At 38.4% G+C, this 22,961-nt stretch overlaps 3 protein-coding genes across 6 annotated transcripts; 2 read left to right on the forward strand and 1 right to left on the reverse strand.

The window, feature by feature from the left end:
• Positions 1–428: 428 nt before the first annotated feature.
• LOC131144420 (uncharacterized) lies at positions 429–1,157 on the forward strand. The gene is made up of 2 exons (XM_058093062.1): positions 429–580; positions 707–1,157. Exons 1-2 carry the CDS (start codon positions 429–431, stop codon positions 1,155–1,157), a joined length of 603 nt encoding a protein of 200 aa, XP_057949045.1.
• An 8,899-nt stretch (positions 1,158–10,056) lies between these two features.
• Positions 10,057–14,662, forward strand: LOC131150684 (formin-like protein 6). The gene is made up of 4 exons (XM_058101558.1): positions 10,057–11,725; positions 11,811–12,010; positions 12,875–13,116; positions 13,384–14,662. Exons 1-4 carry the CDS (start codon positions 10,266–10,268, stop codon positions 14,173–14,175), a joined length of 2,694 nt encoding a protein of 897 aa, XP_057957541.1. The 5' UTR covers positions 10,057–10,265; the 3' UTR covers positions 14,176–14,662.
• A 1,391-nt stretch (positions 14,663–16,053) lies between these two features.
• Positions 16,054–20,026, reverse strand: LOC131150693 (BTB/POZ and TAZ domain-containing protein 4). 4 transcript variants are annotated; one of them, XM_058101587.1, is made up of 7 exons: positions 19,574–20,026; positions 18,724–18,850; positions 18,100–18,379; positions 17,538–17,668; positions 17,082–17,388; positions 16,674–16,987; positions 16,054–16,520 (listed from the first exon to the last, which is right to left on the reverse strand). In XM_058101587.1, the coding sequence occupies exons 3-7, from the start codon at positions 18,343–18,345 to the stop codon at positions 16,469–16,471; spliced, it is 1,050 nt and encodes a 349-aa protein (XP_057957570.1). In that variant the 5' UTR covers positions 18,346–18,379; positions 18,724–18,850; positions 19,574–20,026; the 3' UTR covers positions 16,054–16,468. The 4 variants fall into 4 exon arrangements, with proteins under 4 accessions (XP_057957570.1, XP_057957553.1, XP_057957561.1 ...); XM_058101570.1 differs by having other exon boundaries at positions 16,054–16,392; positions 19,574–20,020; XM_058101578.1 differs by lacking the exon at positions 18,724–18,850 and having other exon boundaries at positions 16,054–16,392; positions 19,574–19,795.
• Positions 20,027–22,961: the final 2,935 nt, after the last annotated feature.

Raw genomic sequence — 22,961 nt, forward strand, 5'->3', positions numbered from 1 at the left:
CTAAATCAGTCGCGAGTTTCAGAAAACCATGGTAAATCCATCAATGGTTTCGTCTCTAGGTTGAGGGACTTAAACTCAGCAAAATTTAGGTTGGAATGTTAGGATGAGTGGGTATGTGTGTGAAATTAATGTTAGGATGGAGATTTTAACCTCAATGGTTTGGTGATAGAAGTGCAATATGAATTATTAAATTAGAACTTGTATATTATATCAATTCCATTATTCCATATTTGCATTAATTGTGTTAAATGTGGAATTACTAAATCAGGTTATATCCTATTTACATGATGGATTCCAGGGGAAAAGATGTTGTGATTGGAGGAGATACCTCTAGCGAGGATGATGCTGATCCTTCAACAGTGCTGCGAAATATAGTGCAGCAGGCTAGAAAGGAAAACATGAGGGACTCTAGAGAGTAGGATCATCCAATGGCTTATAGGGGTTCCACATTTCAGCAGTTCACCCAGGCGAACCGACCAACATTTGTAGGTAGACCAAACTCGATCGCAGCTGAAGATTGGATTCAGGAAATAGAGGAACTGCCGGGGGTGTTGGAGTGTATTGAGGAGCAAAAGGTGAAGTATGCCACTTACAAACTAGTGGGAGAAGCAAAGAGATGGTGGCGATCAGCGAAATTGGTGGAGGAGCAGCGCCCATAGTCGGCGGCTATCACTTGGAACTGGTTCAGGGAGGTTTTATTCGACAGATATTTCCCCGTTGTCACCCGCGCAGCTAAGGTAGATAAATTCCTGCAGCTGACTCAGGAGCCCATGACTGTGCAGCAGTATGCGGCCAAGTTTGTGAAGTTGTCCCGTTTTGCTCCACACATGGTTTCGAGCAAGCCACTGAAGGCACGGATGTTTGAGAGGGGACTCAGACAGAGCATATGCGCGCAGGTGGTGGCGTTGTTGACTCAGAGCTTTTATGTGTTAGCGGGTCGAGCCATGACAGTTGAGGCCAGCATTCAGGAGGGGGAGAGTGTGGTGAACCAGAAGAAGAGGCCCTTGCCTCAAGGGTTTCAAACCAACACTAGCGAGGGCTCTTACAAGCGGCTTGATAATTTCTCGGGCCAACGACAGGAGATGGGGTACCGAGGCCATCAGGGGGGTTCCCAGTGCCATATATGTTCTAGATGCCATCAGAGGCATTGGGGCTAGTGTAGGGGAGGACCAGTTGTCTCCTACCGATGTGGAGAGGCAGGACATCGGATGCGAGATTGCCATGTGGTATTGAACTATGTGCCGCCACAGCTGCAATATCGAGGACGTCCACAGGTACCTCGAGGTGGTCACCAGCAAGGTACGGCTCAGGCACGAGTATACTCACTTACGCCGAGTGATGCGGAGAACGCCAGCGATGTGGTAACAGGTAGTATTTCCATATTGTCAGACAGTACCATTGTATTATTTGATTCAAGTGCAACCCACTCGTTTGTGTCTTGGGGATTTGTTAAACTATATGGGTTAGAGACTCAATTGTTAGAGACTGAGTTAGGAGTGGGCACACCGACAGGGTCAGTGTTAATTTGTAGCAAGGAGATCATAAATTATCTAGTAGAGATTCAGGGGAGAGTGTTGCCTGCTAGTTTGATAGTCCTTGATATGCATGGTTTTGACATTATTCTGGGCATGGACTGGCTAGCATCCAGCTACGCGAGCATTGACTGTCGCAGGAGGAGGTGGTATTTAGACCCCCTGAGGAGCAAGAGTTTGTGTTTGTTGGGTCGTGTGTGTGTTCGGCACCACGGATCCTTTTGGCTATCGAGGTGAATAGGTTACTTTTGGGGGGATGTCAGGGTTACCTAGCAATGGTGAAGGAAGCGCCGAAGGAGGAACTCAAGTTGGAAGATATCCCAGTGATAAGGGAGTTCTCTGATGTTTTTCTAGAGGATTTACCAGGGTTGCCTCCTGATCGGGAGGTGGAATTTGCATTTGATTTGATCTCAAGGACAGCACCAATCTCCAAAGCCCCATATAGAATGGCTCCATCTGAATTAAAGGAGTTAAAGAAGCAATTACAAGAGCTTCTAGACAAGGGGTTTATCAGACCGAGTGTATCGCCCTGGGGTGCACCAGTGTTGTTTTTAAAGAAGAAGGACAGGTCGATGAGCATGTGCATCGACTACCGGGAGATTAATAAAGTAACAGTGAAGAACAAGTATCCATTACCCCGAATTGACAACCTGTTTGATCAACTTCAGGGTACGCAAATTTTTTCTAAAATCGATTTGCGATCTGGTTATCATCAAGTGAAGGTTAGATCAGATGATGTATCAAAGACTGCTTTTCGGACTCGGTACCGCCATTACAAGTTCTTGGTTATGCCGTTCGGGTTGACGAATTCTCCAGCGATATTTATGGATCTGATGAACAAGGTATCCCACACGTACTTAGACCAGTTTGTTATTGTGTTCATAGATGATATTTTGGTCTATTCAATGAGCCCTGGGGAGCATGAAGTTCATCTGAGACTAGTACTTCAGGTACTCAAGGAAAAGAAGTTATTTTCTAAACTTAAGAAATGTGAATTCTAGCTAGAGTAGGTTGCATTTCTGGGTCATGTGGTATCCAAAGAAGGGGTTTCAATGGATCCGAGCAAAGTGGAGGTTGTAGTTGACTGGGCAAGGCCGAAGAACGTGCAAGAAGTCAGAAGTTTTCTAGGTCTTTCCGGATACTACCGCCGATTTGTCGAGGGGTTCTCCAGATTATCAGGGTCTTTAACATGAATCACGAGGAAGAATGTGAAGTTTGACTGGACCGACGAATGTAAGCAGAGCTTCCAGGAATTGAAGCAGCGTCTAGTCACTGCCCTAGTGTTGGCCCTTCCATTAGGTGAGGGTGGATTTTTAATTTACAGTGACACATCATAAAAGGGACTTGGTTGTGTACTAATGCGGTAGGGAAAAGTCATTGCATATGTGTCTCGTCAGTTGAAAGAGTACGACAAGAACTACCCTACGCACGACTTAGAGCTGGCAGCAGTTTTGTTTGCATTAAAGATCTGGCGACACTACCTTTATGGTGTAAGGTGCGAGATCTTTACTGACCATAAGAGTCTCAAGTACTTCTTCCCCCAAAAGGAGTTGAATATGAGGCAGCCCAGATGACTCGAGTTGATAAAGGATTGCGACTGCACCATTAGCTATCACCCAGGAAAGGCGAACGTGGTAGCCGATGCATTGAGCCGAAAATCTGGGGGTGCGTCAGCCTCAGCAGTTATGACTTCTCATCATATCATGATGGACCTAGAGAGGTTGGGTGTAGAATTGGTAGAAGGGAATCATCAGACACTCATTTCTAGTCTAGTGGTTCAACCGACTTTACGGGAAAGAATCAGAACAACTCAATTGAAAGATACAGTGTTGATGGAGATTGCTGAGAAGATACAGGATGAGCAGCATACAAACTTTAATGTTACTAAGGATGGAGTTCTCATATTTCACACACGATTGTGTGTGCCAGATGACGCAGAGAAAAAGAGGACGATTCTAGAGGAAGCTCAACATTCTCTCTATACTATTCACCCAAGTAGCACGAAGATGTATAGAAAATTGCGAGAATCATTCCGGTGGAGTAACATGGAGAGGGAAATTACTAAATTTGTGGATTAGTACTTAACATGTCAGCAGGTTAAGGCAGAATACCAAAGGCCAACGGGACCACTTCAACCATTGGACATCCCTACGTGGAAGTGGGAGCATATCTCGATGGACTTTGTATCAAGATTGCCTTCAGCGTTGCATGGGCAAAGACAGATTGATGAAGACTGCCCATTTTATTACGGTTAGAATCAGTTATTCCATGGATAAGCTGGCAAAAATCTATGTTCAGAAGATAGTTAGAATACATGGCGTGCTCGGGTCCATTGTTTCAGATCAGGATCAGCGGTTCACTTCCCATTTCTGGAAGAGTTTGCAGGGAGCGTTGGGTTCTCAACTCACTTTCAGTACTGCATTTCACCCTCAGATGGATTGACAGTTCAAACGAACCATTCAGATTCTTGAGGATATGCTACGGGCATGTGTGTTAGATTTTGGGAGTAGTTGGATCTGATATCTACCGTTAGTTGAGTTTGCATACAATAACAGTCACTAGACCAGCATTGGAATGGCACCATATAAGGCTTTGTATGGTCGCCGGTGCCGATCTCCATTGTACTGGGATGAAGTAGGCGAGAGGCAGATTTTGGGACCAAAACTTGTTCAGAAGGCCTCTACAAAGGTCGAACTTATCAGGGAAAGGATCAAGGCAGCCCAGAGTCAGCAGAAGAGTTATGCGGATACTCGCCTACAGGAGCTAGAATTCAAAGTAGGTGATATGATATTCTTAAAGATTGCTCTGATGAAGGGGGTGATGAGGTATGGGAAAAAGGGCAAGCTAAGCCCTAAATACATTGGGTCGTTTGAGATCTTGGAAAGGATTGGTTTGGTGGCGTACAGAATAGCACTACCCTCGACGCTGTCTAGGATACACTACGTGTTCTATGTGTCCATGGTGAGGAGGTATGTTCCAAACCCCTCACATGTGATTAGTTATGAATCGTTGGAGATTGAGGATACTCTAGCATATGAGGAGGTACCAATTCAGATTTTGGATCGAAAAATACAGGAACTGCGTACTTAGAATATACCATTAATGAAGGTGATGTGGCGAAATCATGCAGTTAAGGAGGCTTCTTGGGAGTTAGAAACGGAAATACGCCAGACGTACGCACAGCTGTTCAGCCAGGGCTAGTGCTAGGCGGGTAAGGGTATGGTTGTATATAGAGGGATTAGAGTAGGTTGTGTGGATTAGTTATGTATAGTTTTAATTGTGGATAGTCTTTAGGAAAATTTACTATGATTATTGTAATTTTCCAAAGACATTTTTTTTAATCACAGTATTCCTCCGCCACAAGTGAAGGTAATTAATAAACGTGGGACGAGACCACTATATGGGTGGCTACCGACTCTTTGGTAGACTGGGGTAGTGTGTTAAGAATGTGATTGGCAATAGTTAACAAATTTCGAAGACGAAATTTTTGTGAGAGGAGAATGTAGTGGTCCTAAAAAGGATAAAAAAAATAATAAAAAATTAATTAATTAATTAAAAATTAAAAATTTATTATTAAAAAAGTTAAATTAAAATTAAAATTAAAAAATATAAATTAATTAATTAACTAAATAAATAATAATTATAAATTAAATAATAATAATAATATAATATTATAATAAAATATTATATAGATATATATATAAAATGTAAACCTTCCTGAAGCCTTAGCTTTAGGAAGGTGGTTCAGAAGAAACAGAAAAGCTGCGTAGAATGTGTTCCTCGTCCCCTCTCTCCCACTCTCTTTCATCCCGTATCCGTTATTTAGCCAATCAAAAATTCAAAAATACCGTTGGGTTATGCTCGCCGCCATCGACATTTCTACTGAAGCGGATCTAACGTGGGAGTGGCGTAGACATATCTCCTGGGTAAGGCCAAATCTCAAACTTACCTCAATTTCTCTTAAACTATAAGTCTCGTTAACGAATGGAAATTTCCAGGAGACTCGTGGGGAGATTCTTTACAATCTAACTAGAGTGGGTTTTCGAATTGGAGTTCCGGGATACCAATCCTAAATCAGGGGTAAGTTTGATAATTTAGGCTTTTATTAGGCTATTTAGGGTATTTAAAACTTGGGGAAATTTTAGGAAAATTTTCTCTAAGAATTATGATGAATAATATGGTGAAATTTGAATTTCAGGGTTTAGGGGTTTTTGAACACCTAGGGTGTAGGCCGAGGTGTTATCGGCCTTTTTTAGGAATCAGGTAAAGGGATTAAATTAAGTCAGTAATTTTATGAAATTTGAAATCAATTAATTGTTATGTTTATATAAATATATTTATTTATTTATTTATTTAGGAATTTAAAGGTTATTTTGAAAACTAACCGTTCAAAATGGATTTTACAAACTTAGAATATATGGTATGGTATTTTTGAATAAAATGAACGGTGGAAAGTTAGTTTGTTTATATGGATATGTTAAAATGTGGAAAAAAAAAAATCGTGTGGCAAATGATTTAATTTGTATGGATTATTGTATATCTGGATTTGGGATTTGAAATACTGAATTGTTTGTGAAATACTAGAAATGCTTATGAAAATACTAGAACTATTTATGACATGCTGGAGTTTGAACTAACGGCCAATGTCCGGGTGTTATTTGATTGGCCAAGGGCCAGGATTATTATTGGACGGTCGAGGACCAAGTTTTAATTGGTGGCTATAAGCAGGATTGTATTTTGTGGCCGGAGGGTAAGGTGTTTGGAATAACAGGAAATATATATGAATTAATGTTTTAAATAGTGATTTTTATTATCTAAATTGCATTATATGCTTTAGGAACCCGGGGGACCAGTGTATTGTGAGCACAGTACCGTTGCTAATTAGACCATGTGCACCCACACTATCTAGATAGAAGTGTATGGGGTCCAGCCGATTGCCTACATGAGGTTGAAGTAAGGGCGTCGGACCTACAGCTTTGTTGTGGATGCCTGCAGATGTGTTTGTAGAAGATGTTGTTTTTTACTTTGTTTGGGCTGATCACCCAGGCTTAGTCCAGCTTTCGGACCGCATAACCCGTGCCATGGGGATGTAAATGGCATGTTTATCACAAGGAGTGTCTTATATGCATATATGTTAATTTATGTGAATACGGTTAATTAATAAGATAACTTCGAGGGCTTACTGAGAAATACGAGTGCCCTAGTAGCAGTAATGGTACTAGAGCAGAGGGAAGCTACTTGTATGGGCAGGTAATTTTCCCTATCTTCGGCTAATTGTGTGTGTGAGTGTAAAATAAGAATATTTTCATAAATGTGTTTATTTGCTTAATAAACTGGTTTTTTTTTTTTTTGTACACTAAATGCATGTTGGCCACACACTGACCTTAACTTAGTTTTTTCCTTACTAAGTTGTGTCTCACCCCTACTTTACAAACTGTCTTTTTAGGGAATCTTAGAGATCGGATCTAACAGGTTAGAGGAGTCAGGCTAGTGGTGTAAATTTTATGTAGATAGTGTGTAGATAGAGATTTTATTTTTGTTTAGTTTTATGGAATGTAATTATATGAAAATGGATATATTCGTGTATAAAGATAGTTAGAACTCTGGTAATGTAATTCGAGGATTTTATATTTTATTTCCGCTCCGTATGTATGTTTTATATTTGATGAATAAGGTATCAAGTACACTGACGTCACTAAAGTAGCACTCTGAGCCCACGTGGCGGGTCGGGGTCATTACATGTTTCATCACCGTTGGATCTTTGCCCCACATCAACGGCCAGGATTGCCTCGTGTCAGGAGAATCCTCGAGCACCGCTCCTTCATCCGCCAAATGACACCTGGCAGCCTTGTCCCCCACCCACAAACGACTCCCTGCCAGCCATTAGATCCTCGCGCTCCGTGGACGCTTGTGATCAAGCCACGTGTTCGATCCGAGCCACATGCTCCCATCCACTCAAATGCTGACATACGGTCTTGACTAGACCTTGAATTGGTTCCCCCAAATCGGTCATAGTTTGACTGGTTTTTCCCCCTTGAACCAGTTTCCATCGATTCTTCTTATTTTGTTTATTTTATTTATTTTAATAATTCAAAATTTCACAAAAATCAGAAAAATACAAAAAAAAAAATCAGAAAAATTATAGAAAAATTCTAAAAAATATTTTAAGGTTAGAAAGTTATTTTTGGCACTTGAAAAAAATCATAAAAATTAGAAAAAGCCACAAAAATCGAAAAAAAAAAAAAACATTTCTAGGTTAGGAAATTGCTTTTTGTACTTGAAAAAATCATAAAAATGCACAAAAAATTTCTACAAATCATAAAAAATTCAGAAAACTCAGGAGAAATTTTAAAAAATATTTTTGGACTTGATTTTCATGATTTTTCCTTAATTGTCTTTTTGTTATTTCAAAATTCAAGAAAATTATAAAAATTCCAAAAAATAGAAAAAAAGAATCCAAAAGATATTTTTGAGGTAGAGCATCATTTTTTACTCTCTTTTCATCCCAAATGAAGTCTCAAACCTCCCAAAATATTATTTTCCATATTTAGAAAATTCTATAAATTTCAAAAAATCCCGGGAGTGTATTTTTCAAAGTATTTTCTCAATTTTCATGTCCTAATGATTTTAAAGGGAGGCATGAGCTCTTCAGAGCATGATGTGTCCCGGGTCTAAGGGAATACTTATATAGTATTTTTATTTCTTACATTTCTTCATAAATTTTTAAAGAGAGTAATTTTTGAAGGTTTATTAAGTTTAATTTATAGGATAATTTTTTATTAATTAGGTACTATTTGTAAGAACGGGCATGTAAGGGGTGCTAATACCTTCCCCTCGCGTAATTAAACTCCTGAGTCCGACTTTGATAACCCAAACCGATTCTACCCTTAATTGGGTAGTAATCACGTGTTCTAATCACACTAAAAGGTTAGTGGCGACTCCATTACACTATATTTTTTACAAAAATACTTTTAAAGCCACCCTTTACCACTCTCATCCAATTCGCGTTAGGGAACATCGCGATAATTTGTATGCTGAAATAGAAATGGCCAAATGGGAAGAGAATTTGGGAATGGTCAAATGGAACTTTATAAGTTTGGAACCCAAGTTTAAAATCATATAATTTAATAGTTTATATTTAATTATTAATTAATTAAATTTTAGGTAATTCAGCTAACCGAATGATATTTTCCCAATAACCGAACCGAATGCCTAAATTTATCCTATTCTGAAACCAAACCGAATTGAATTACAAATTAATTGGACTGAACCGACCGAACTCGGTCAATTAATTCGGTTAAAACCGCATTATGCTCCCCCGACTATTAATTAAAATTTTTAAAAATTATTTTTTGGGAAAATAACTAAGATAATTGTTTTGGGAAAAATAAAGAGGGAGTATGAAAAGGGTAGAATTGTCTTTTCGCGATAATAAAAAATGTGTCCTATTCTCCGAACTCCAAAGTCGTGCCCAATAAAAGGGGCAAAAGGGTATTATATAAATTAAAAGGTAAAAGCCAAAGTCATCTTTGGGCGTGTGCCTGTTGGCTGTTGCCCAAAGCCAGTGCCGGTGATGAGTCGGTGGTGGATGAGTGGATCCACGTCCCCAACTGTCCCTCCTCCCAAAAGTACCCCCACCCCCCTTCCAAAATGACATCCATACCCTTTTCTTTTCTTTTCTTTTCTCTATCAAAAATTCTTTTCATTTACGGATTGCAATGTGCAATTTGAATTGTTTAAATTCAAATTAGTAATTTAAGTTACACGACTAAAAGTAATAATATTTATCATTATTATTATTACTATTGGGTTATAATTCATATTCGTCCTTTCATTGCATTTGAAAAAAAAAATAAATATCACTGACAGGAGATTCTCCACTATTTGTTAGAAAGAAATTAATTTTAAATATTTAAATTCGTAATTATAAATTTTATTATTATTTTTTAAGAAGGGTCAAATTCATCTTAAACGCATGCCACCGTCGTGGTGGTAGTCTGGACTGATCACAACCGTTGGTCAAAGCCAGAGGGCCCACAGCCGTTGATCAAAATTTCCACCTTCAGGTCAGTTCCCCCTGTGTGACACGTGTTTCGCATCACTTGGCTGACCGTCTAACACGCTCATCGTGCATTATTATTTTATTTACTGCGTGGAAACGGTTTGAACGTGCAATGAAAATTCGGAAAAATTAGCCGGTCGGAGTCGCAGCATGCAGATAATTAATTATTAATTAATTAATAATATTAATTTTAGTTTTAATTAATTTAATAATAAAAAGGAAACAAAACCAAATGGAGATGGGAATAAGTACCTCCCTCGATCTCGACGAAAGGGCAACGTACGTTGTATAATTTATGGATGAGTGGACAAAATAGGACACGCTCCTGGCCGTTTCTTCCTTAGCGCCGCAGGGACATCCTCGTCCTTTTGTTTCAAAAGAACTAACCAGCTAGGGCCGAAGCCACGTGGCATCCCATCCCTAAAAAAAATAAATGGAAAAAGAAATAAAAAGTGCGGGTACTGTTGACGTCATCGCCCCCTGGTATCCAGATCTTACACCCCAACGAGGCAAAGAAGTTTCTCTCTCTCTCTCTCTCTCTCTCTCTAGAGGACAGTGAGGATGCTGAATTTCCAATTTGCAGAACAAAACGAGAGGAGTATTGGAAGAGAGAAGACCGGAAGATAATAGAGAGAGATAGAAAGAGAGTTCCGGAATTTCTCAAATTAGCCATGAAATTAGCTTCTCACTTGAAGCTCTTTTTAGCTCTGCCTTTGATTCTCTCGCTCACAGTTCACACACTTGGGACGGGGCTCGATGCAATTAAAAGCTTGGGCAGCGAAAGCCACAGGAGAATTCTGCACCAGCCATTGTTTCCAGCGGGTTCTGCCCCGCCACCGACAGCTCAGGAGCCGCCGCCGGTCCCACCTCCGCCGCCGGACAGTTCGGGTTATCCATTCTTCCCGGAGGCCCCCGCCGGGACGACGCCGGATCAGGTTCCGCCGCCGCCCGGTCCGAGTAATGGCACCATCCCACTCCCGGCGGCCGCAACGCAGTCCTCTAAGCCGACGAAGACGGTGGCGATTGCAATCTCCGTCGGGATTGTCACATTGGGAATGCTGTCGGCGCTTGCATTTTTCCTGTACAGGCACCGGGCGAAACACCCCAGTGAATCTCAGAAGCTCGTCGGAGGAAATTCCCAGAGTTTCGCCGACGAATCGAGAGCGCCGCCGTCGAGCTTTCTCTACATCGGGACCGTGGAGCCTTCGAATCAGATATCAACTGGGGAGACAAATGGAGCAATTGGGTCACCTTACCACAAGTTAGAGTCGGTAAAGAGATTGGATCGGGATCGCTACCGTCCGAGCCCGGAGCTGCAGCCGCTGCCACCTCTGACGAAGCCCGTACAGGCGAATTCGCCGTCGGCGATGTCGTGGTCGGACGAGGAAAGCCGCGAGACGGCGTTCTACACGCCGCAATGCTCGTCGACGGGCAACGATGAGTTCTTTTACACTCCCGTTACGCGTCCGAGCTATCAGAACAACAACAGCTCCGCAGCCACCATCAAATGCGATGCTCCGACAACAGCCGCTGTTCCTCATTCTAAAAGAACCTCTCCCAAATCGCGTCTTTCTAATTCATCCCCCAACAAGAGACACGCCGCCGGAACGCCGCCGGTAAAGCAACCTTTGCCACCTCCGCCTCCCCCGCCACCGCCACCTGTTCCTCAGCAGGCTGAAATTCGGCACAGGGAACCAACAGTTCCTTTTCCTTCTCAAAGGGCAAAATTCTCATCCCACCCGCCACCACCAAATTTGGCACTACTTCAATCTTTAAGCAAACGATCCCCAGAACTAACAAAAATCCCAGCTTCGCATCCTCCTCCTCCTCCTCCGCCTCCTCCGCCGCCACCACCGGCTCTATCAACGCCGCGAAAATTAGGAAATTCAGAAACAAGCCCGTTACCAAAGGAACAATCCAGAAGGTGGGCCAATCCCAAAACTCCTTCTTCGACAGAAACGGCAATGGCAGGGCAAGTAGTACCAAATAAAAGATGCGATTCTGGAGAGCGGATAGAGACTGATGATACAGATGGAGTGAAACCCAAGTTGAAGCCTCTGCATTGGGACAAAGTGCGAGCAACCTCAGACCGAGCCACAGTTTGGGACCAGCTAAAATCAAGCTCCTTCCAGTGAGTAATTATTAATTAAGCTGTTGTGCGATTCCATTTCCATGAAAATGTGCGTATAATCTGAGAGCTTGAGTGTAATTTTCAGATTAAACGAAGACATGATGGAGACTCTTTTTGGCTGCAATTCCAAAAACTTGGTGCCGAAAGAAGCAACCAGGAAATCAGTCCTTCCACCTGTGGAGCAAGAGAACAGGGTCTTGGACCCCAAGAAGTCACAGAACATAGCTATTCTGTTGAGGGCATTGAATGTAACGCGAGATGAAGTGTCTGAAGCTCTTTTAGATGGTATGTGCTATGTGAGTTAAATAGTTTTTGCATAAAGTAGCCTATCTGAAATGTGAGTTCATCATTTCTTGTTATCACCAGACAAAAATACTTAAACGAGATTTAAAGATCTTAGCACAAATTACAAGTTGTCATAACATGGCCAATGAAATCGAAGGTTTAAATTGTTAGGGAGGATGTATAAAATAACTCCAAATTTGTTTATGGAGGAGGAATTAAAAGACTACAATGACACTGTCATGAAGTTCCAAAGAAGGAATAATTAGAAGTTGATCCTCAAAATGAAAAAGGAATAGGTTGTCAGCCTCAAATCCCTTAAGAACAGATTCCAAAGCATCCTTCATTGTAATCATCAACTTCTGAAGATTGATCTGTTTCAAGCTTCAAATGAGCCAAAAATTTCACATGATGATGGGAAGTTCAATGTTTTCTTACTTCTTGGGTTACTAGCTTTTGATCGCATGATGCAATGTCCTATATGGTTAGTTGGATATTGACTATGCTCCATACCCTTTTTGCCCATGTGAAAACCAAGGATAGTGATGTTATTCTCCATGGTTTTGATCGCTTTTAATATTTTGAATTTTTTATTTACTGCTAAGCATTGTGTTTAAATTGCTGATGAAGCATGTTTCATTTAGCTAACAAGTCAAATTGCAATGTGGTATCACCTCAGCTACCTAGGCCACTGCTTCACTATGTACAATTAACTACACAAAATCGTCAATTTCAGTAAAATGTAAAGGAAGAAAGAAAAGATGGTATATGCCCATTAAGGGTTTCTAAATAGTTGTCTGTCTGGGTCTCTGTTTTTCAATTTGCTATGTTATGTGCAATATGTGTTTATATACAAGCATGCAACAGGTAACCCAGAGAGCTTGGGCGCTGAGCTTTTGGAAACATTGGTAAAGATGGCTCCAACCAAGGAGGAAGAAATAAAACTTCGAGACTACAGTGGCGACATCTCAAAACTAGGGTCTGCGGAACGATTTCTTAAGACTCTACTTGATACCCCATTTGCCTTTAAAAGAGTTGAAGCCATGCTGTACAGGGCAAACTTTGATACAGAAGTAAAATACTTGAGGAAGTCTTATCAGACACTAGAGGTATTGTTGACAAAAAAATCTATACTCAATGTCTCAATGTTATTTGCTGAAACGAGCCATGAACAAAGTTTAACACCTTGATATTTATGATTTCTTCTTTTAAATTTCACGTATACCTTATTTATGTTATTTTCTTTGCATATTCAAATGACATGAAATGTGCAGTTAAATATAGCTATAGCTAATTATATTTTATGAGCAAAATATCTGGTTATCTTTTGAAAGCCCTATTTATTAAATGTAGCTCTTGACTGTTAAACCTGTCAGGCAGCAAGCGAAGAATTAAAGAACAGCCGTTTGTTCCTTAAACTCCTTGAAGCTGTTCTTAGGACTGGAAACCGGATGAATGTTGGCACCAACCGTGGGGATGCTAGAGCTTTTAAACTTGAGACACTCTTGAAACTTGTAGACATAAAGGGAACAGATGGGAAGACAACATTGCTCCACTTTGTGGTTCAAGAGATCATTAGGTCTGAAGGTGCAGGTTCTGATACTCCAAACGAGAATCAAAACCAACTGCAGTCCAAGATAAAGGAGGAGGATTTTAAGAAGCAAGGATTGCAGGTTGTGGCAGGGCTCAGCCGAGAACTTGGTAATGTCAAAAAAGCAGCAGGAATGGACTCAGATGTCTTAAGTAGCTACTTGTCGAAGCTTGCAATGGGACTGGAGAAAGTCAGATCAGTTTTGCAGCATGAGAAGCCAAATATGCAGGGAAAATTCTTCGACTCAATGAAGCTATTTCAGAGAGAGGCTGAAGAGGAAATCTCTAAAATTAAGGCAGATGAAAAGAAGGCCTTGTCCCTTGTGAAAGAGGTCACTGCATATTTTCACGGTGACACCGCAAAGGAGGAAGCCCATCCCCTAAGAATTTTCATGATTGTAAGAGATTTTCTCTCCATACTGGATCATGTTTGCAAGGAAGTGGGAAGAATGCAGGACAGAGCAGTCGTGGGTTCAGCCCGATCCTTCCGGATATCTGCAACTGCTTCACTGCCAGTTCTCAACAGGTTTAATGTAAGGCAAGATGGGAGTTCAGATGATGAAAGCTTGTCTCCATAAATGTGTCAACATGAAGCACAAAAATATCCATGCTGGGCAATGAAATTACTTGATACTCCCGCAAGTCTAGACTAATTTAATTAAAAAGCACTGAGGGCATTCTCCATTTCTTTTGACAATGTAGGATGATTGAGAACCAAACCGGATTTGAAGAAGTTCATCATTGTCAAAACATCATGGTCCAAAGGGGAGAGCGTTTCTTGGAAGTGAGAACTGCAGAGGCATATATTTCACTGCTCGGAAACCAAATAAGGGGTAGCAGCTGCTTTGAAAGGTCATATGTCCCATGAAGACTTCTTCACACTCCTCAAAGTTCACCATCATTCAGATCAAGATACAACAGCAAAGCATCTACTGTGCATACTCCAATCTTTCTCTTACAAATACAAATTTCCTGAATCAAGATAGGGATAGGGTTTAATAGAATGCTAATGCTTTTTATCTACATTTAATTGATATTATTCATAATAAGTTCCACTTTTTCCAATCATTTTTCTACTTCTCTTTGTTCTGCATCTCTCAGAAGGTATGGGGTCTTGAACCATTTTTGGGTGTTTGAAGCCAAAAAATGTGCACTTCTTGTTTGCAAACTGCAAACCAAGAATATAACATTAAAGAAGTTTATATATATATATATATATATATATATATATATATATATATAAAGAGAGAGAGAGAGAGAGAGAGAGAGAGAGAGAGAGGGAGCGAGAATCAGATGTCAAAGCTTCTAGTTCAGTCAATTCAGGGTGATGACTGATGAGCACTACCACTAACCAAACTTAATGCCGTGAGAATGAAAATGCCTATTTAGAAACAATAAGTAAAGAAAACAGAAGAAATAGAATAGACAACTCCAGCAAAAATAAACGGCATTAATGTAGTTGGTTGTGATCAATCGATATAAGACTGCTGTACGCTGGTTCTCCTGCTGTGAGTTTAGCAAACATTAGTTGATTGGCGACTAGGACATGGATGGACCTTGCACAAACGCATTGTTCCAAAATTCACCAGACACAGGTCCACCAGTTACTCACAAATTGACCTGCTGCTCCCAAATTCTCATTGCGTTTTTTATTTTATTTTTTTCATATAATTATGGGCCCTTGGAACGAGGTCCAATAAACTTTGATCCACAGTCATTTTTTCCTCAAGAGGCCAGTGGCCACATCTTTGATGCGCCTCTGGGTTCATACAACTGTTCTATGAAAATTACTTGATTATAAATTTGTAATATCTAGAGTTGTTAATGAGTATACTTGCGGCCTACTCGAACTCAACTTGTCTCTTGACTCAACTTGATTCGATTGTACTCAAGTTTGAGTTGAGTTCAAGCTCAATGATGGTACTCAAGTTTTGAACCTAATCATGCTTTTTAATTTTATATTATATATATCATTAATATATACATTTTATAAATATATTTAACATTATATTATATTTACATATATACTTAATATTAATTTATATTCAAGTCGATTTTGAGTTTTATGAACTTATAATCAAGTCAAGTTTGAGTTTATCAATTATGAAATCGATCGAATTCAAGTCATGTTTCAAGCTTAACATTTTGGAGTCAAATCAAGTTCTAGTTTCAAGCTTAATATTTTGGAATCAAGTTCAAGTATTTTATTATATTGATTCAACTTGAATCAAAGGGCTGACCACCTTTGACACTTCTCCATTTGTTATTTCAGTTTACTTTATGGAAATACCCGAATTTCTACCGTTCTTAAGTAGTTTTCTCGGGTCTTTTCTTCCCCATTGTGACCAAAAAGAAGAACGTAAAGGTCTATTGTTCTTCAGTTTTCCTGGGTCTTTTCTTCTCCATTGTAAACTAAAGAAAGAAAAAATATATATATATATCAATTTCTTCAGGCATTCATTGAAACAACTTTTATTTTTGCAGATTCTAGGAGTTTTCACAAAAAAGGGTATGTCAGGGAGCAAGTGATTCTCATTCTTTGCTTGCTGTAATTGCAAGTTGTGATACAAAGCAACAGCACCAGTTCTTGGGCAGGGCTTTCCCTTTCAAGTACAGGCAATTACAACAAATGTACAACTGAGAAGGTGCTTCTTTTCTTTTATGGAGAGGTAGCTATTGCTGCTGAGAAGAACGGTGCACCTGAAATGCTTTTTGCTCTCAACATATTTCTGACCAGAATTTTCCACTTTATCTCGTCCTTCTTTCCCTGCTTCTTTATCCTCTCCTTAAAGTTTCTGAAAAGCCAAAATGCCCTTGAGTTTTAGTGGAATGATTCAGATGGAAAGATGGTCAATACTTTGCTAGATGCCATCAACAATAATGGTGGATATTTTCATCTTTTGCTTGCTTTCTGCTTGTTAAACTGTGATTATCATTTGCTAGATGCGATCAACAACAATGGAGGGTATTTTCATCTTTTGCTTGCTTTCTGCTTGTTAATTGTGATTATCTACTAAAGGAGATGTAGGAAATGAAAAAAGGGAACATTAAAAAGCTGAAAAAGAAGGTACTGCACCTGCACAAAGGAACCCTGCACACTGTCGAATCAGCACAGAGACGGGAATGTAATTCCAGCAGCTGCCACATTCTCTTGCAATGGATGCAGCCACTGGGGACTCTCATTTTGCAGCCAGCTAGGTGACGCACAAGCAGCTCGAGCCCTTTGCAGGCGGTAAAATTGCAAGGTGCTTGATCCTCTTTCAAAATTTTGTCATGGGGGCCTATTGTCCGACAGCCATCCCTGCATATATGAACAAGAGCTTCCATTGCCTCATATAATTGTAGATAGATTTTTCTCTCCTGTGACTTCCTTCTCCTTTCCTTTTGCATCTGAAATGAAATTTAATAGTAAGAAGGGGGAAATGGTTTTAACATGAACCACAGCACATAATCGGGGGAGAGAGAGTGAGAGAGAGGTCCTTACAGCATCGGCATGAATTGCTGACACAAGTAGTTCCCTTTCTAGCACGGGGTGGCTCTGCTTCATCACTTCCCATCCTTCAGTTTCAGCAACAGCCTTGAAGTTTTTCAGTATCATACGGTGGCAAATGAGGCTAAGTCGAGGAGCGTCACACAGTAGAGCAAGCTGAAATACATCAATTACATTATCTGTGGAGAGCAAGCCCTCCTCTAGCTGCTGCTCACACAAGCGCTTCAACCCAGGAATCACAAACACATGAGAAAGTACCAATAAATGCAAGACAAACTCCTCCATTGCCTCTTGCTCATAGCTATACACAGAACACAAAAAACAAGAAGCAGAGAGTATCAAGCAATGAATCATTTATTTCTTCAAATGAAATTAGTGAAGCAAGAATAATCTCCTGACTCCTGGGGAAACAAATGAAGAAGTAAGCATTAAGGGGAAAAATATTATTACCATGAAGAGTACAAGAATCGAATGAAAACTCGAACTGCATCAGTTGGAACCCCATGGATTGGGATCAACCACCGATGTCCTTGGCGTCTTGATGTCTTTAACATATTCTTAATTACAGGAGAAGCCATGCCCTGTTGCAAACGCCTTAAGTTTACATGTCAATATGCCTAGGAATTCATGTATTCTTAACTGCCATTCCATATAAATGAGATACATGCTCACTGCAGCAGATCATGCATCCAGTGTTGTAAATGCTATGAAAGTCCCCAGTGGCATTGCAGATTTTTTCTGTTAAGTGATAAATTAGGTGTCTTCTCTAATTTAGATTATCAATGTGTAGACACATAGCAGATCTTGTTTTACTTCACAAAAAGAAGACCAAGTAGTTGTTCTTTATATAGAGTAATAAATGAGTAGTTATGAATAGCATATAGATATCAATCATTTACTTATCTTCTATAAACTTATTCGCTTAATTTATAATCCTCTGAAAATTTCAAGTGCTCATATGAATCATCAAGCAGCCTCACTCATGAACAAACAATAAGGAAAAGGGGCTTACAAGTATATTGGAATGTGCATATATGACATCGCCATTATCAGTCTTAATAGAAACATCTGCTCTGTAAGCTTCATCAAAGAGCTGGTCCCACATATTCCTTGTTGCTGTACTGACACAGCTGTATCCTCCTGCTGGTGATCCATCCTGCACTGACCTTCTTTTACGATAGTTCATCAATGGTGGAGGTAATGGAGGTGCCACCGGAGAAACTTTTTTGGCCTCAAAGATGATGTCCATCTTCCCCATCTGTTTTCTACCTTCCTTTCTTGTTGCTAAATAACTAACAGAAAAAATAATTTAAATAATTAATTTCAGCTATAAAACACACAAGAGTTCTATGCAGTTTAAATTTTATAGAGATCCCAAGGTGATTGAAAAAAAGAAATAGAGGAAAAAAAAAACATTTATATTTTGAAAGAACCACAATATCATACATTGTTTTGTCCAAATCTAAATCTGAAGTCTGAATTCCAAGATCTTTAGCATAGGGTGAAAATTTTCCCCAAACCTCTGGCTAATGTTAATGGTAGGAAAACTAAATCTTCTCTAGTGGAGATCGATGCATATAAAGAAAAAATCTATCATATGCAAAAAAAAGTATCTTGCTGATGAAAATCAACTTACTTTCATTTCTTATTTGAATTCTGATAAAAAAAATAGCCCATTCTTGAAATTTGGCCATGAGAAAGCACAGCAGCTAGCCTTTCCGGCCATGAATCAAAACCTAAAGACGCATATTGCTTCCTTGCAACTGAAAAACATTAATAAATAGACTGAAGAAGCCATCCAAAGAATATTTAGCATTCATGCATAGAAATTGAATAATAATCATATTGATTGCAATCAACCGGGATCATTGGATTAAAGATTGAAAATCTAGTGATCATGTGCTGAAAATTCCATTTTCAAACAAATGCTAAGCACACTCAGTGGCTTTAAGGGAAATCAAGGAAGGGCCATACAAGCACGAAAGAAATCATTAAACAAGCAGCAAGTACAGACGAAAATGACATGGGCAAGTCCAAAAAAAAAAATAATAATAATTTGAATATATTCTTAATTTGCAAAATCAAAACTCTTTGCATGTATAGAACCCAAAATTCAAATAACCCATCAGTCATTTTCACAGTTCTATATATCGCAGAATTAAAGACCCAACATCTAATACCATTCATTTATATGCTTAAATTTCTCATCTTTGCATGCATGAATCCTTCTTGAAGTCTGCTTAAATTTGAAAATTAGAATGAACGGGCTGGCTCTCTTTTCATCTCTGCGCATGCAACAGAGACTAAGAATTTAAGACCCACATGAGTTTCATTATTGAAATATCAACAAAATCATAAACACGGCAGGACAACGATCAGGATCCATCCAACATTTGTCGCAAGAACAATCAGAATTTAGAAGCAATCGATCAAGAGGACATTCAACAACAAAGAAAAACAAACCAGGTTCATAAAACTAAAAGTACCTTTCCGAGACCCAAATCAAAACCCCTCAAAAGCAAGCGCTAATCGAAGCAAAAATACGACGCCCCTGCTGGCCTTCAACAGATTTCGCCCCCACAAGACACCACCCTTTTCGCCGGACGGCAAAAAGGAGAGAAACTTGTAGCCGGCGACCGACGATGGATTCAAAGAGGCAGCAGGCAGGGAGGTGGATTCTAAATCTTAATATATATATATATATATATATATATATATATATATATATATATATATATCAAACCACAATATAGATAATATATATATATATATATATATATATAAATTGAATTGCAGATATAGATCTGCCCTTCTCGTGATATCTAGCTGTCGGTCTCCGAGTCCAAGTGTCGGCCCCGGCGGCAAACGAATCGGCAAATAAGTAAAGATGGAACGCCCGTACAAAATCAGAATCCACCCTGTAAGGTAATAAGGAAGGTAGGTCTTCACGCGCAGTTGCTCTCCCGCGTCTCTGCCCAACCTGTCAAAACAATAATAGACTTGTAATTACCCTAATTGGGGTAATTGGATAATTATTTTTGAACTAGTCTTTTTATTTATTTCTATTTTTTTACTTTGCCATCCGTGAAATCTGCATAATTTTAGGGTTTTTTTTGGATGATGGAGTCGAAATCGATTGCATTTTATCCACTTTTAAACTATTTTTAGGAGCCCTTTTAGTTATTAGTAAGTTTAAATTATCTCCTTATTTTTTAAATAGATTGTGTCCGTTGATTAATAAAATTAATTTATTAATGATAAAAATTTTAGTCAATTTAATTTATAGTTTATTTATTAGATGGAATAAAATCACCACTCAAATTTGAATTTGAAAAATCTTGAGAGAATGGATAATATAGATTTACTTATTTAATATGTTTGCTTTTATTTTTTTTTTTATTTAATCTTTTGAAAATAACATTCTCCCTTGCTATCAAAGAAAATATGAGATGAGCCCCGAGGGAGTGATTCAGGTGGCAAAGCATTTCTTGGGAGTGTCATTTGACGGTCAGTTGGTAAAAAGCCTCCCGGGTTCGATCTTGTCCCTAGACTCCCAAATTTACCTTCCCTGTGGTGTTGTGGGGCCAGCTCCACAGGGCATGGGAATTGTCACGGAGCGTAAAACGCATGTGGACACCCAGCGATATTAAAAAAATACAATATGAGATGGTTTTAAACAATTTTCTTCTTTCTTATTGTTCTTAAAATGCCCTTTTTTTCTTCTGTAAATTAAAATTTTAAAATAAAATTTTAGGTTAAAACCAATTAATTCCACTGAAGTTTTTAAATTAATTATAACTCAATCTACTAATTTTAACTTAGTACAAAAGACCCACTAACAAAGTCAATTTTTCATCAATTTTCTTTAAAAAACAATGAATTAAAAACATAAAATTTCACTAAAACTTTCTTTTACATTTTAATCCACCAATTTTTATTTAATACAAAAAAAAAATCACTAGGTGAGAGAATACATACCCTTTATACATACATATACTTTGTATTTTCTCATATCGCTATTAATTTTTCAGACTAATTAACATTTGGACAAAATATTTTATGAAATAAAATTATTAGTTTTACGAAAACTATTACTTTACTTTTTGAATTTGTTGCCCAATTTTATGACTTAATTAGCTTTTTTAATAGTCAGCATCTTAAGACTTTAAAAAGTAGATAAAAAATTTAGAAAGTGTTGTACATAGATATATAGTCATGAATTAACTCTAAGTAGGATATTTATATGTTCGATGTATGTTCTTATATATTAATTATAAAATATGATGCATAGTGTTTCTTTTAAGGTCATTTTTTTTTTCTAATTCACTAATATTGGTATAAGAACATATAATGAAACAAAAAAAAAGGCACAAAACTAATAAAATACTCTTCGTATATACTAATGTTCGAATACGCACAATGTGCATGCAATATATTTTTATTTAATAATTAATATTTTTAATATTATTTTGTAAATTTTTAGAAGTTTATTATATTTTTTTGCATATTTTTGCGATGTCAAATGCTAAGAAGTAAATAAAAAATTAGTTATATATTAGTTATAAGACACCTCGTATTTCCTTTTAAAGAAAAAAAGGATGTGGACTATGTATTTGATTGCATTACCATGAGATATTGCATGAACTCTCTAGAGTTAACTCTCTCGACAAGGTGCTATGGGGAGGAATAGTTTGTTTATAAATAATAGTCAACTTCTTAGAGTTAGTAATGGTTTGTATAAATTAAAGAAGATGGGTATGGCTTATATGAGGTATGTTTAGCTGATTTCCTTTTGGTTTTAGCTTATGCTTTATGTTGTTTATTTTTTGTTTTGTTTTGTTGCGTGAGGTTTGTTTTGTAGGTCCTATTTTGTTTTGTTTTGTTTGAACTTGTAACCCGATTTTTGGCTGGATGTTTGTGTTGTTTTTTGAGAGATTTTTAACGTGTTGTCTTTTGTTATCTCCCATTGATTGTCTTGTAATCACGGTATTCCTCCGCCAAAAGTGAGAGGTTATCAATAAATAAATGGAGGTGTCGCCCTTCTTTTAAAAAAAAAAAAAATATATTGCATGAACTAGTTCTCACTTAATCTACTAATCAAAATATTTAAATAAAAAAATCAACATAATTACCATGGATTAATCTTGATTCGAAGAGGGCCAAAATTGCAATTGTTGGAATAATATGAGGAAATGCTACAGAAAAGAAATTGTTTTAAGACACGTTACAATATTGTTTTCCTTAAAACATTGGCCTCCACTAGATTGGTGTATATTAAGTCAGTAAATACATTTTCAGGATATAATGAAACCCAGATTATGATATGATATCAGTTTGCACTATACACAAGCGAAAACTGATCACAAACACCCTTGGAGTATTTTGAACAAATTTCATGGAATTCTATTTTTGCAGAATATAGAATCCAGATTTGAAAAAAAATGTAATTTGTGAAAGATTTATGTAAGAAAGAGAAGAAGAGAATGATGAATTTTTTGTGTTAATTTGCAGAGTTAATTCTGTCTATTTATAGACAGAATTATGCCTTTTCTGAAAGGTTGCATCTGTTCAAATAGCAAAGCAAATTCAACCTGGTCAAGCCTAGTCAAGCCTTGGTCGCACCCTGGTTGAGCCCTTGGTCGAGACTCTCGGGATTTCATGTTTAGTCAATAGTACCGTCGACCAGGTCGCACCTGGTCTCCTATCGCATCACTTGGTTGCGCCACTTAAATCTTAAAAAATATAAGGTTAATTTTTAACCATCCGATCATGATCAACGATCACGATCTCGCAACGATGCAAGTGTGCAAAGTGCTAAGTGCTTGTGCGCCAACTAAATGTGCCACTAGCGCCCTACAACCCACGCCATGCACA

The sequence above is a fragment of the Malania oleifera genome, chromosome 1, assembly GCF_029873635.1.
Source record: "Malania oleifera isolate guangnan ecotype guangnan chromosome 1, ASM2987363v1, whole genome shotgun sequence".
NCBI lineage: Eukaryota > Viridiplantae > Streptophyta > Magnoliopsida > Santalales > Ximeniaceae > Malania > Malania oleifera.

Coding starts and splice junctions, on each gene's coding strand:
- LOC131144420 (XM_058093062.1), top strand. CDS start 429: ATGGCTTATAGGGGTTCCACATTTCAGCAGTTCACCCAGGCGAACCGA. Junction 581..706: donor ATTGAGGAGCAAAAGGTGAA/GTATGCCACTTA, acceptor TTTATTCGACAG/ATATTTCCCCGTTGTCACCC.
- LOC131150684 (XM_058101558.1), top strand. CDS start 10,266: ATGAAATTAGCTTCTCACTTGAAGCTCTTTTTAGCTCTGCCTTTGATT. Junction 11,726..11,810: donor CTAAAATCAAGCTCCTTCCA/GTGAGTAATTAT, acceptor TGTAATTTTCAG/ATTAAACGAAGACATGATGG. Junction 13,117..13,383: donor AGTCTTATCAGACACTAGAG/GTATTGTTGACA, acceptor TAAACCTGTCAG/GCAGCAAGCGAAGAATTAAA.
- LOC131150693 (XM_058101570.1), bottom strand. CDS start 18,345: ATGGGGAAGATGGACATCATCTTTGAGGCCAAAAAAGTTTCTCCGGTG. Junction 17,389..17,537: donor CGATTCTTGTACTCTTCATG/GTAATAATATTT, acceptor TTCTGTGTATAG/CTATGAGCAAGAGGCAATGG. Junction 16,393..16,673: donor TGCAGGGTTCCTTTGTGCAG/GTGCAGTACCTT, acceptor TTGGCTTTTCAG/AAACTTTAAGGAGAGGATAA.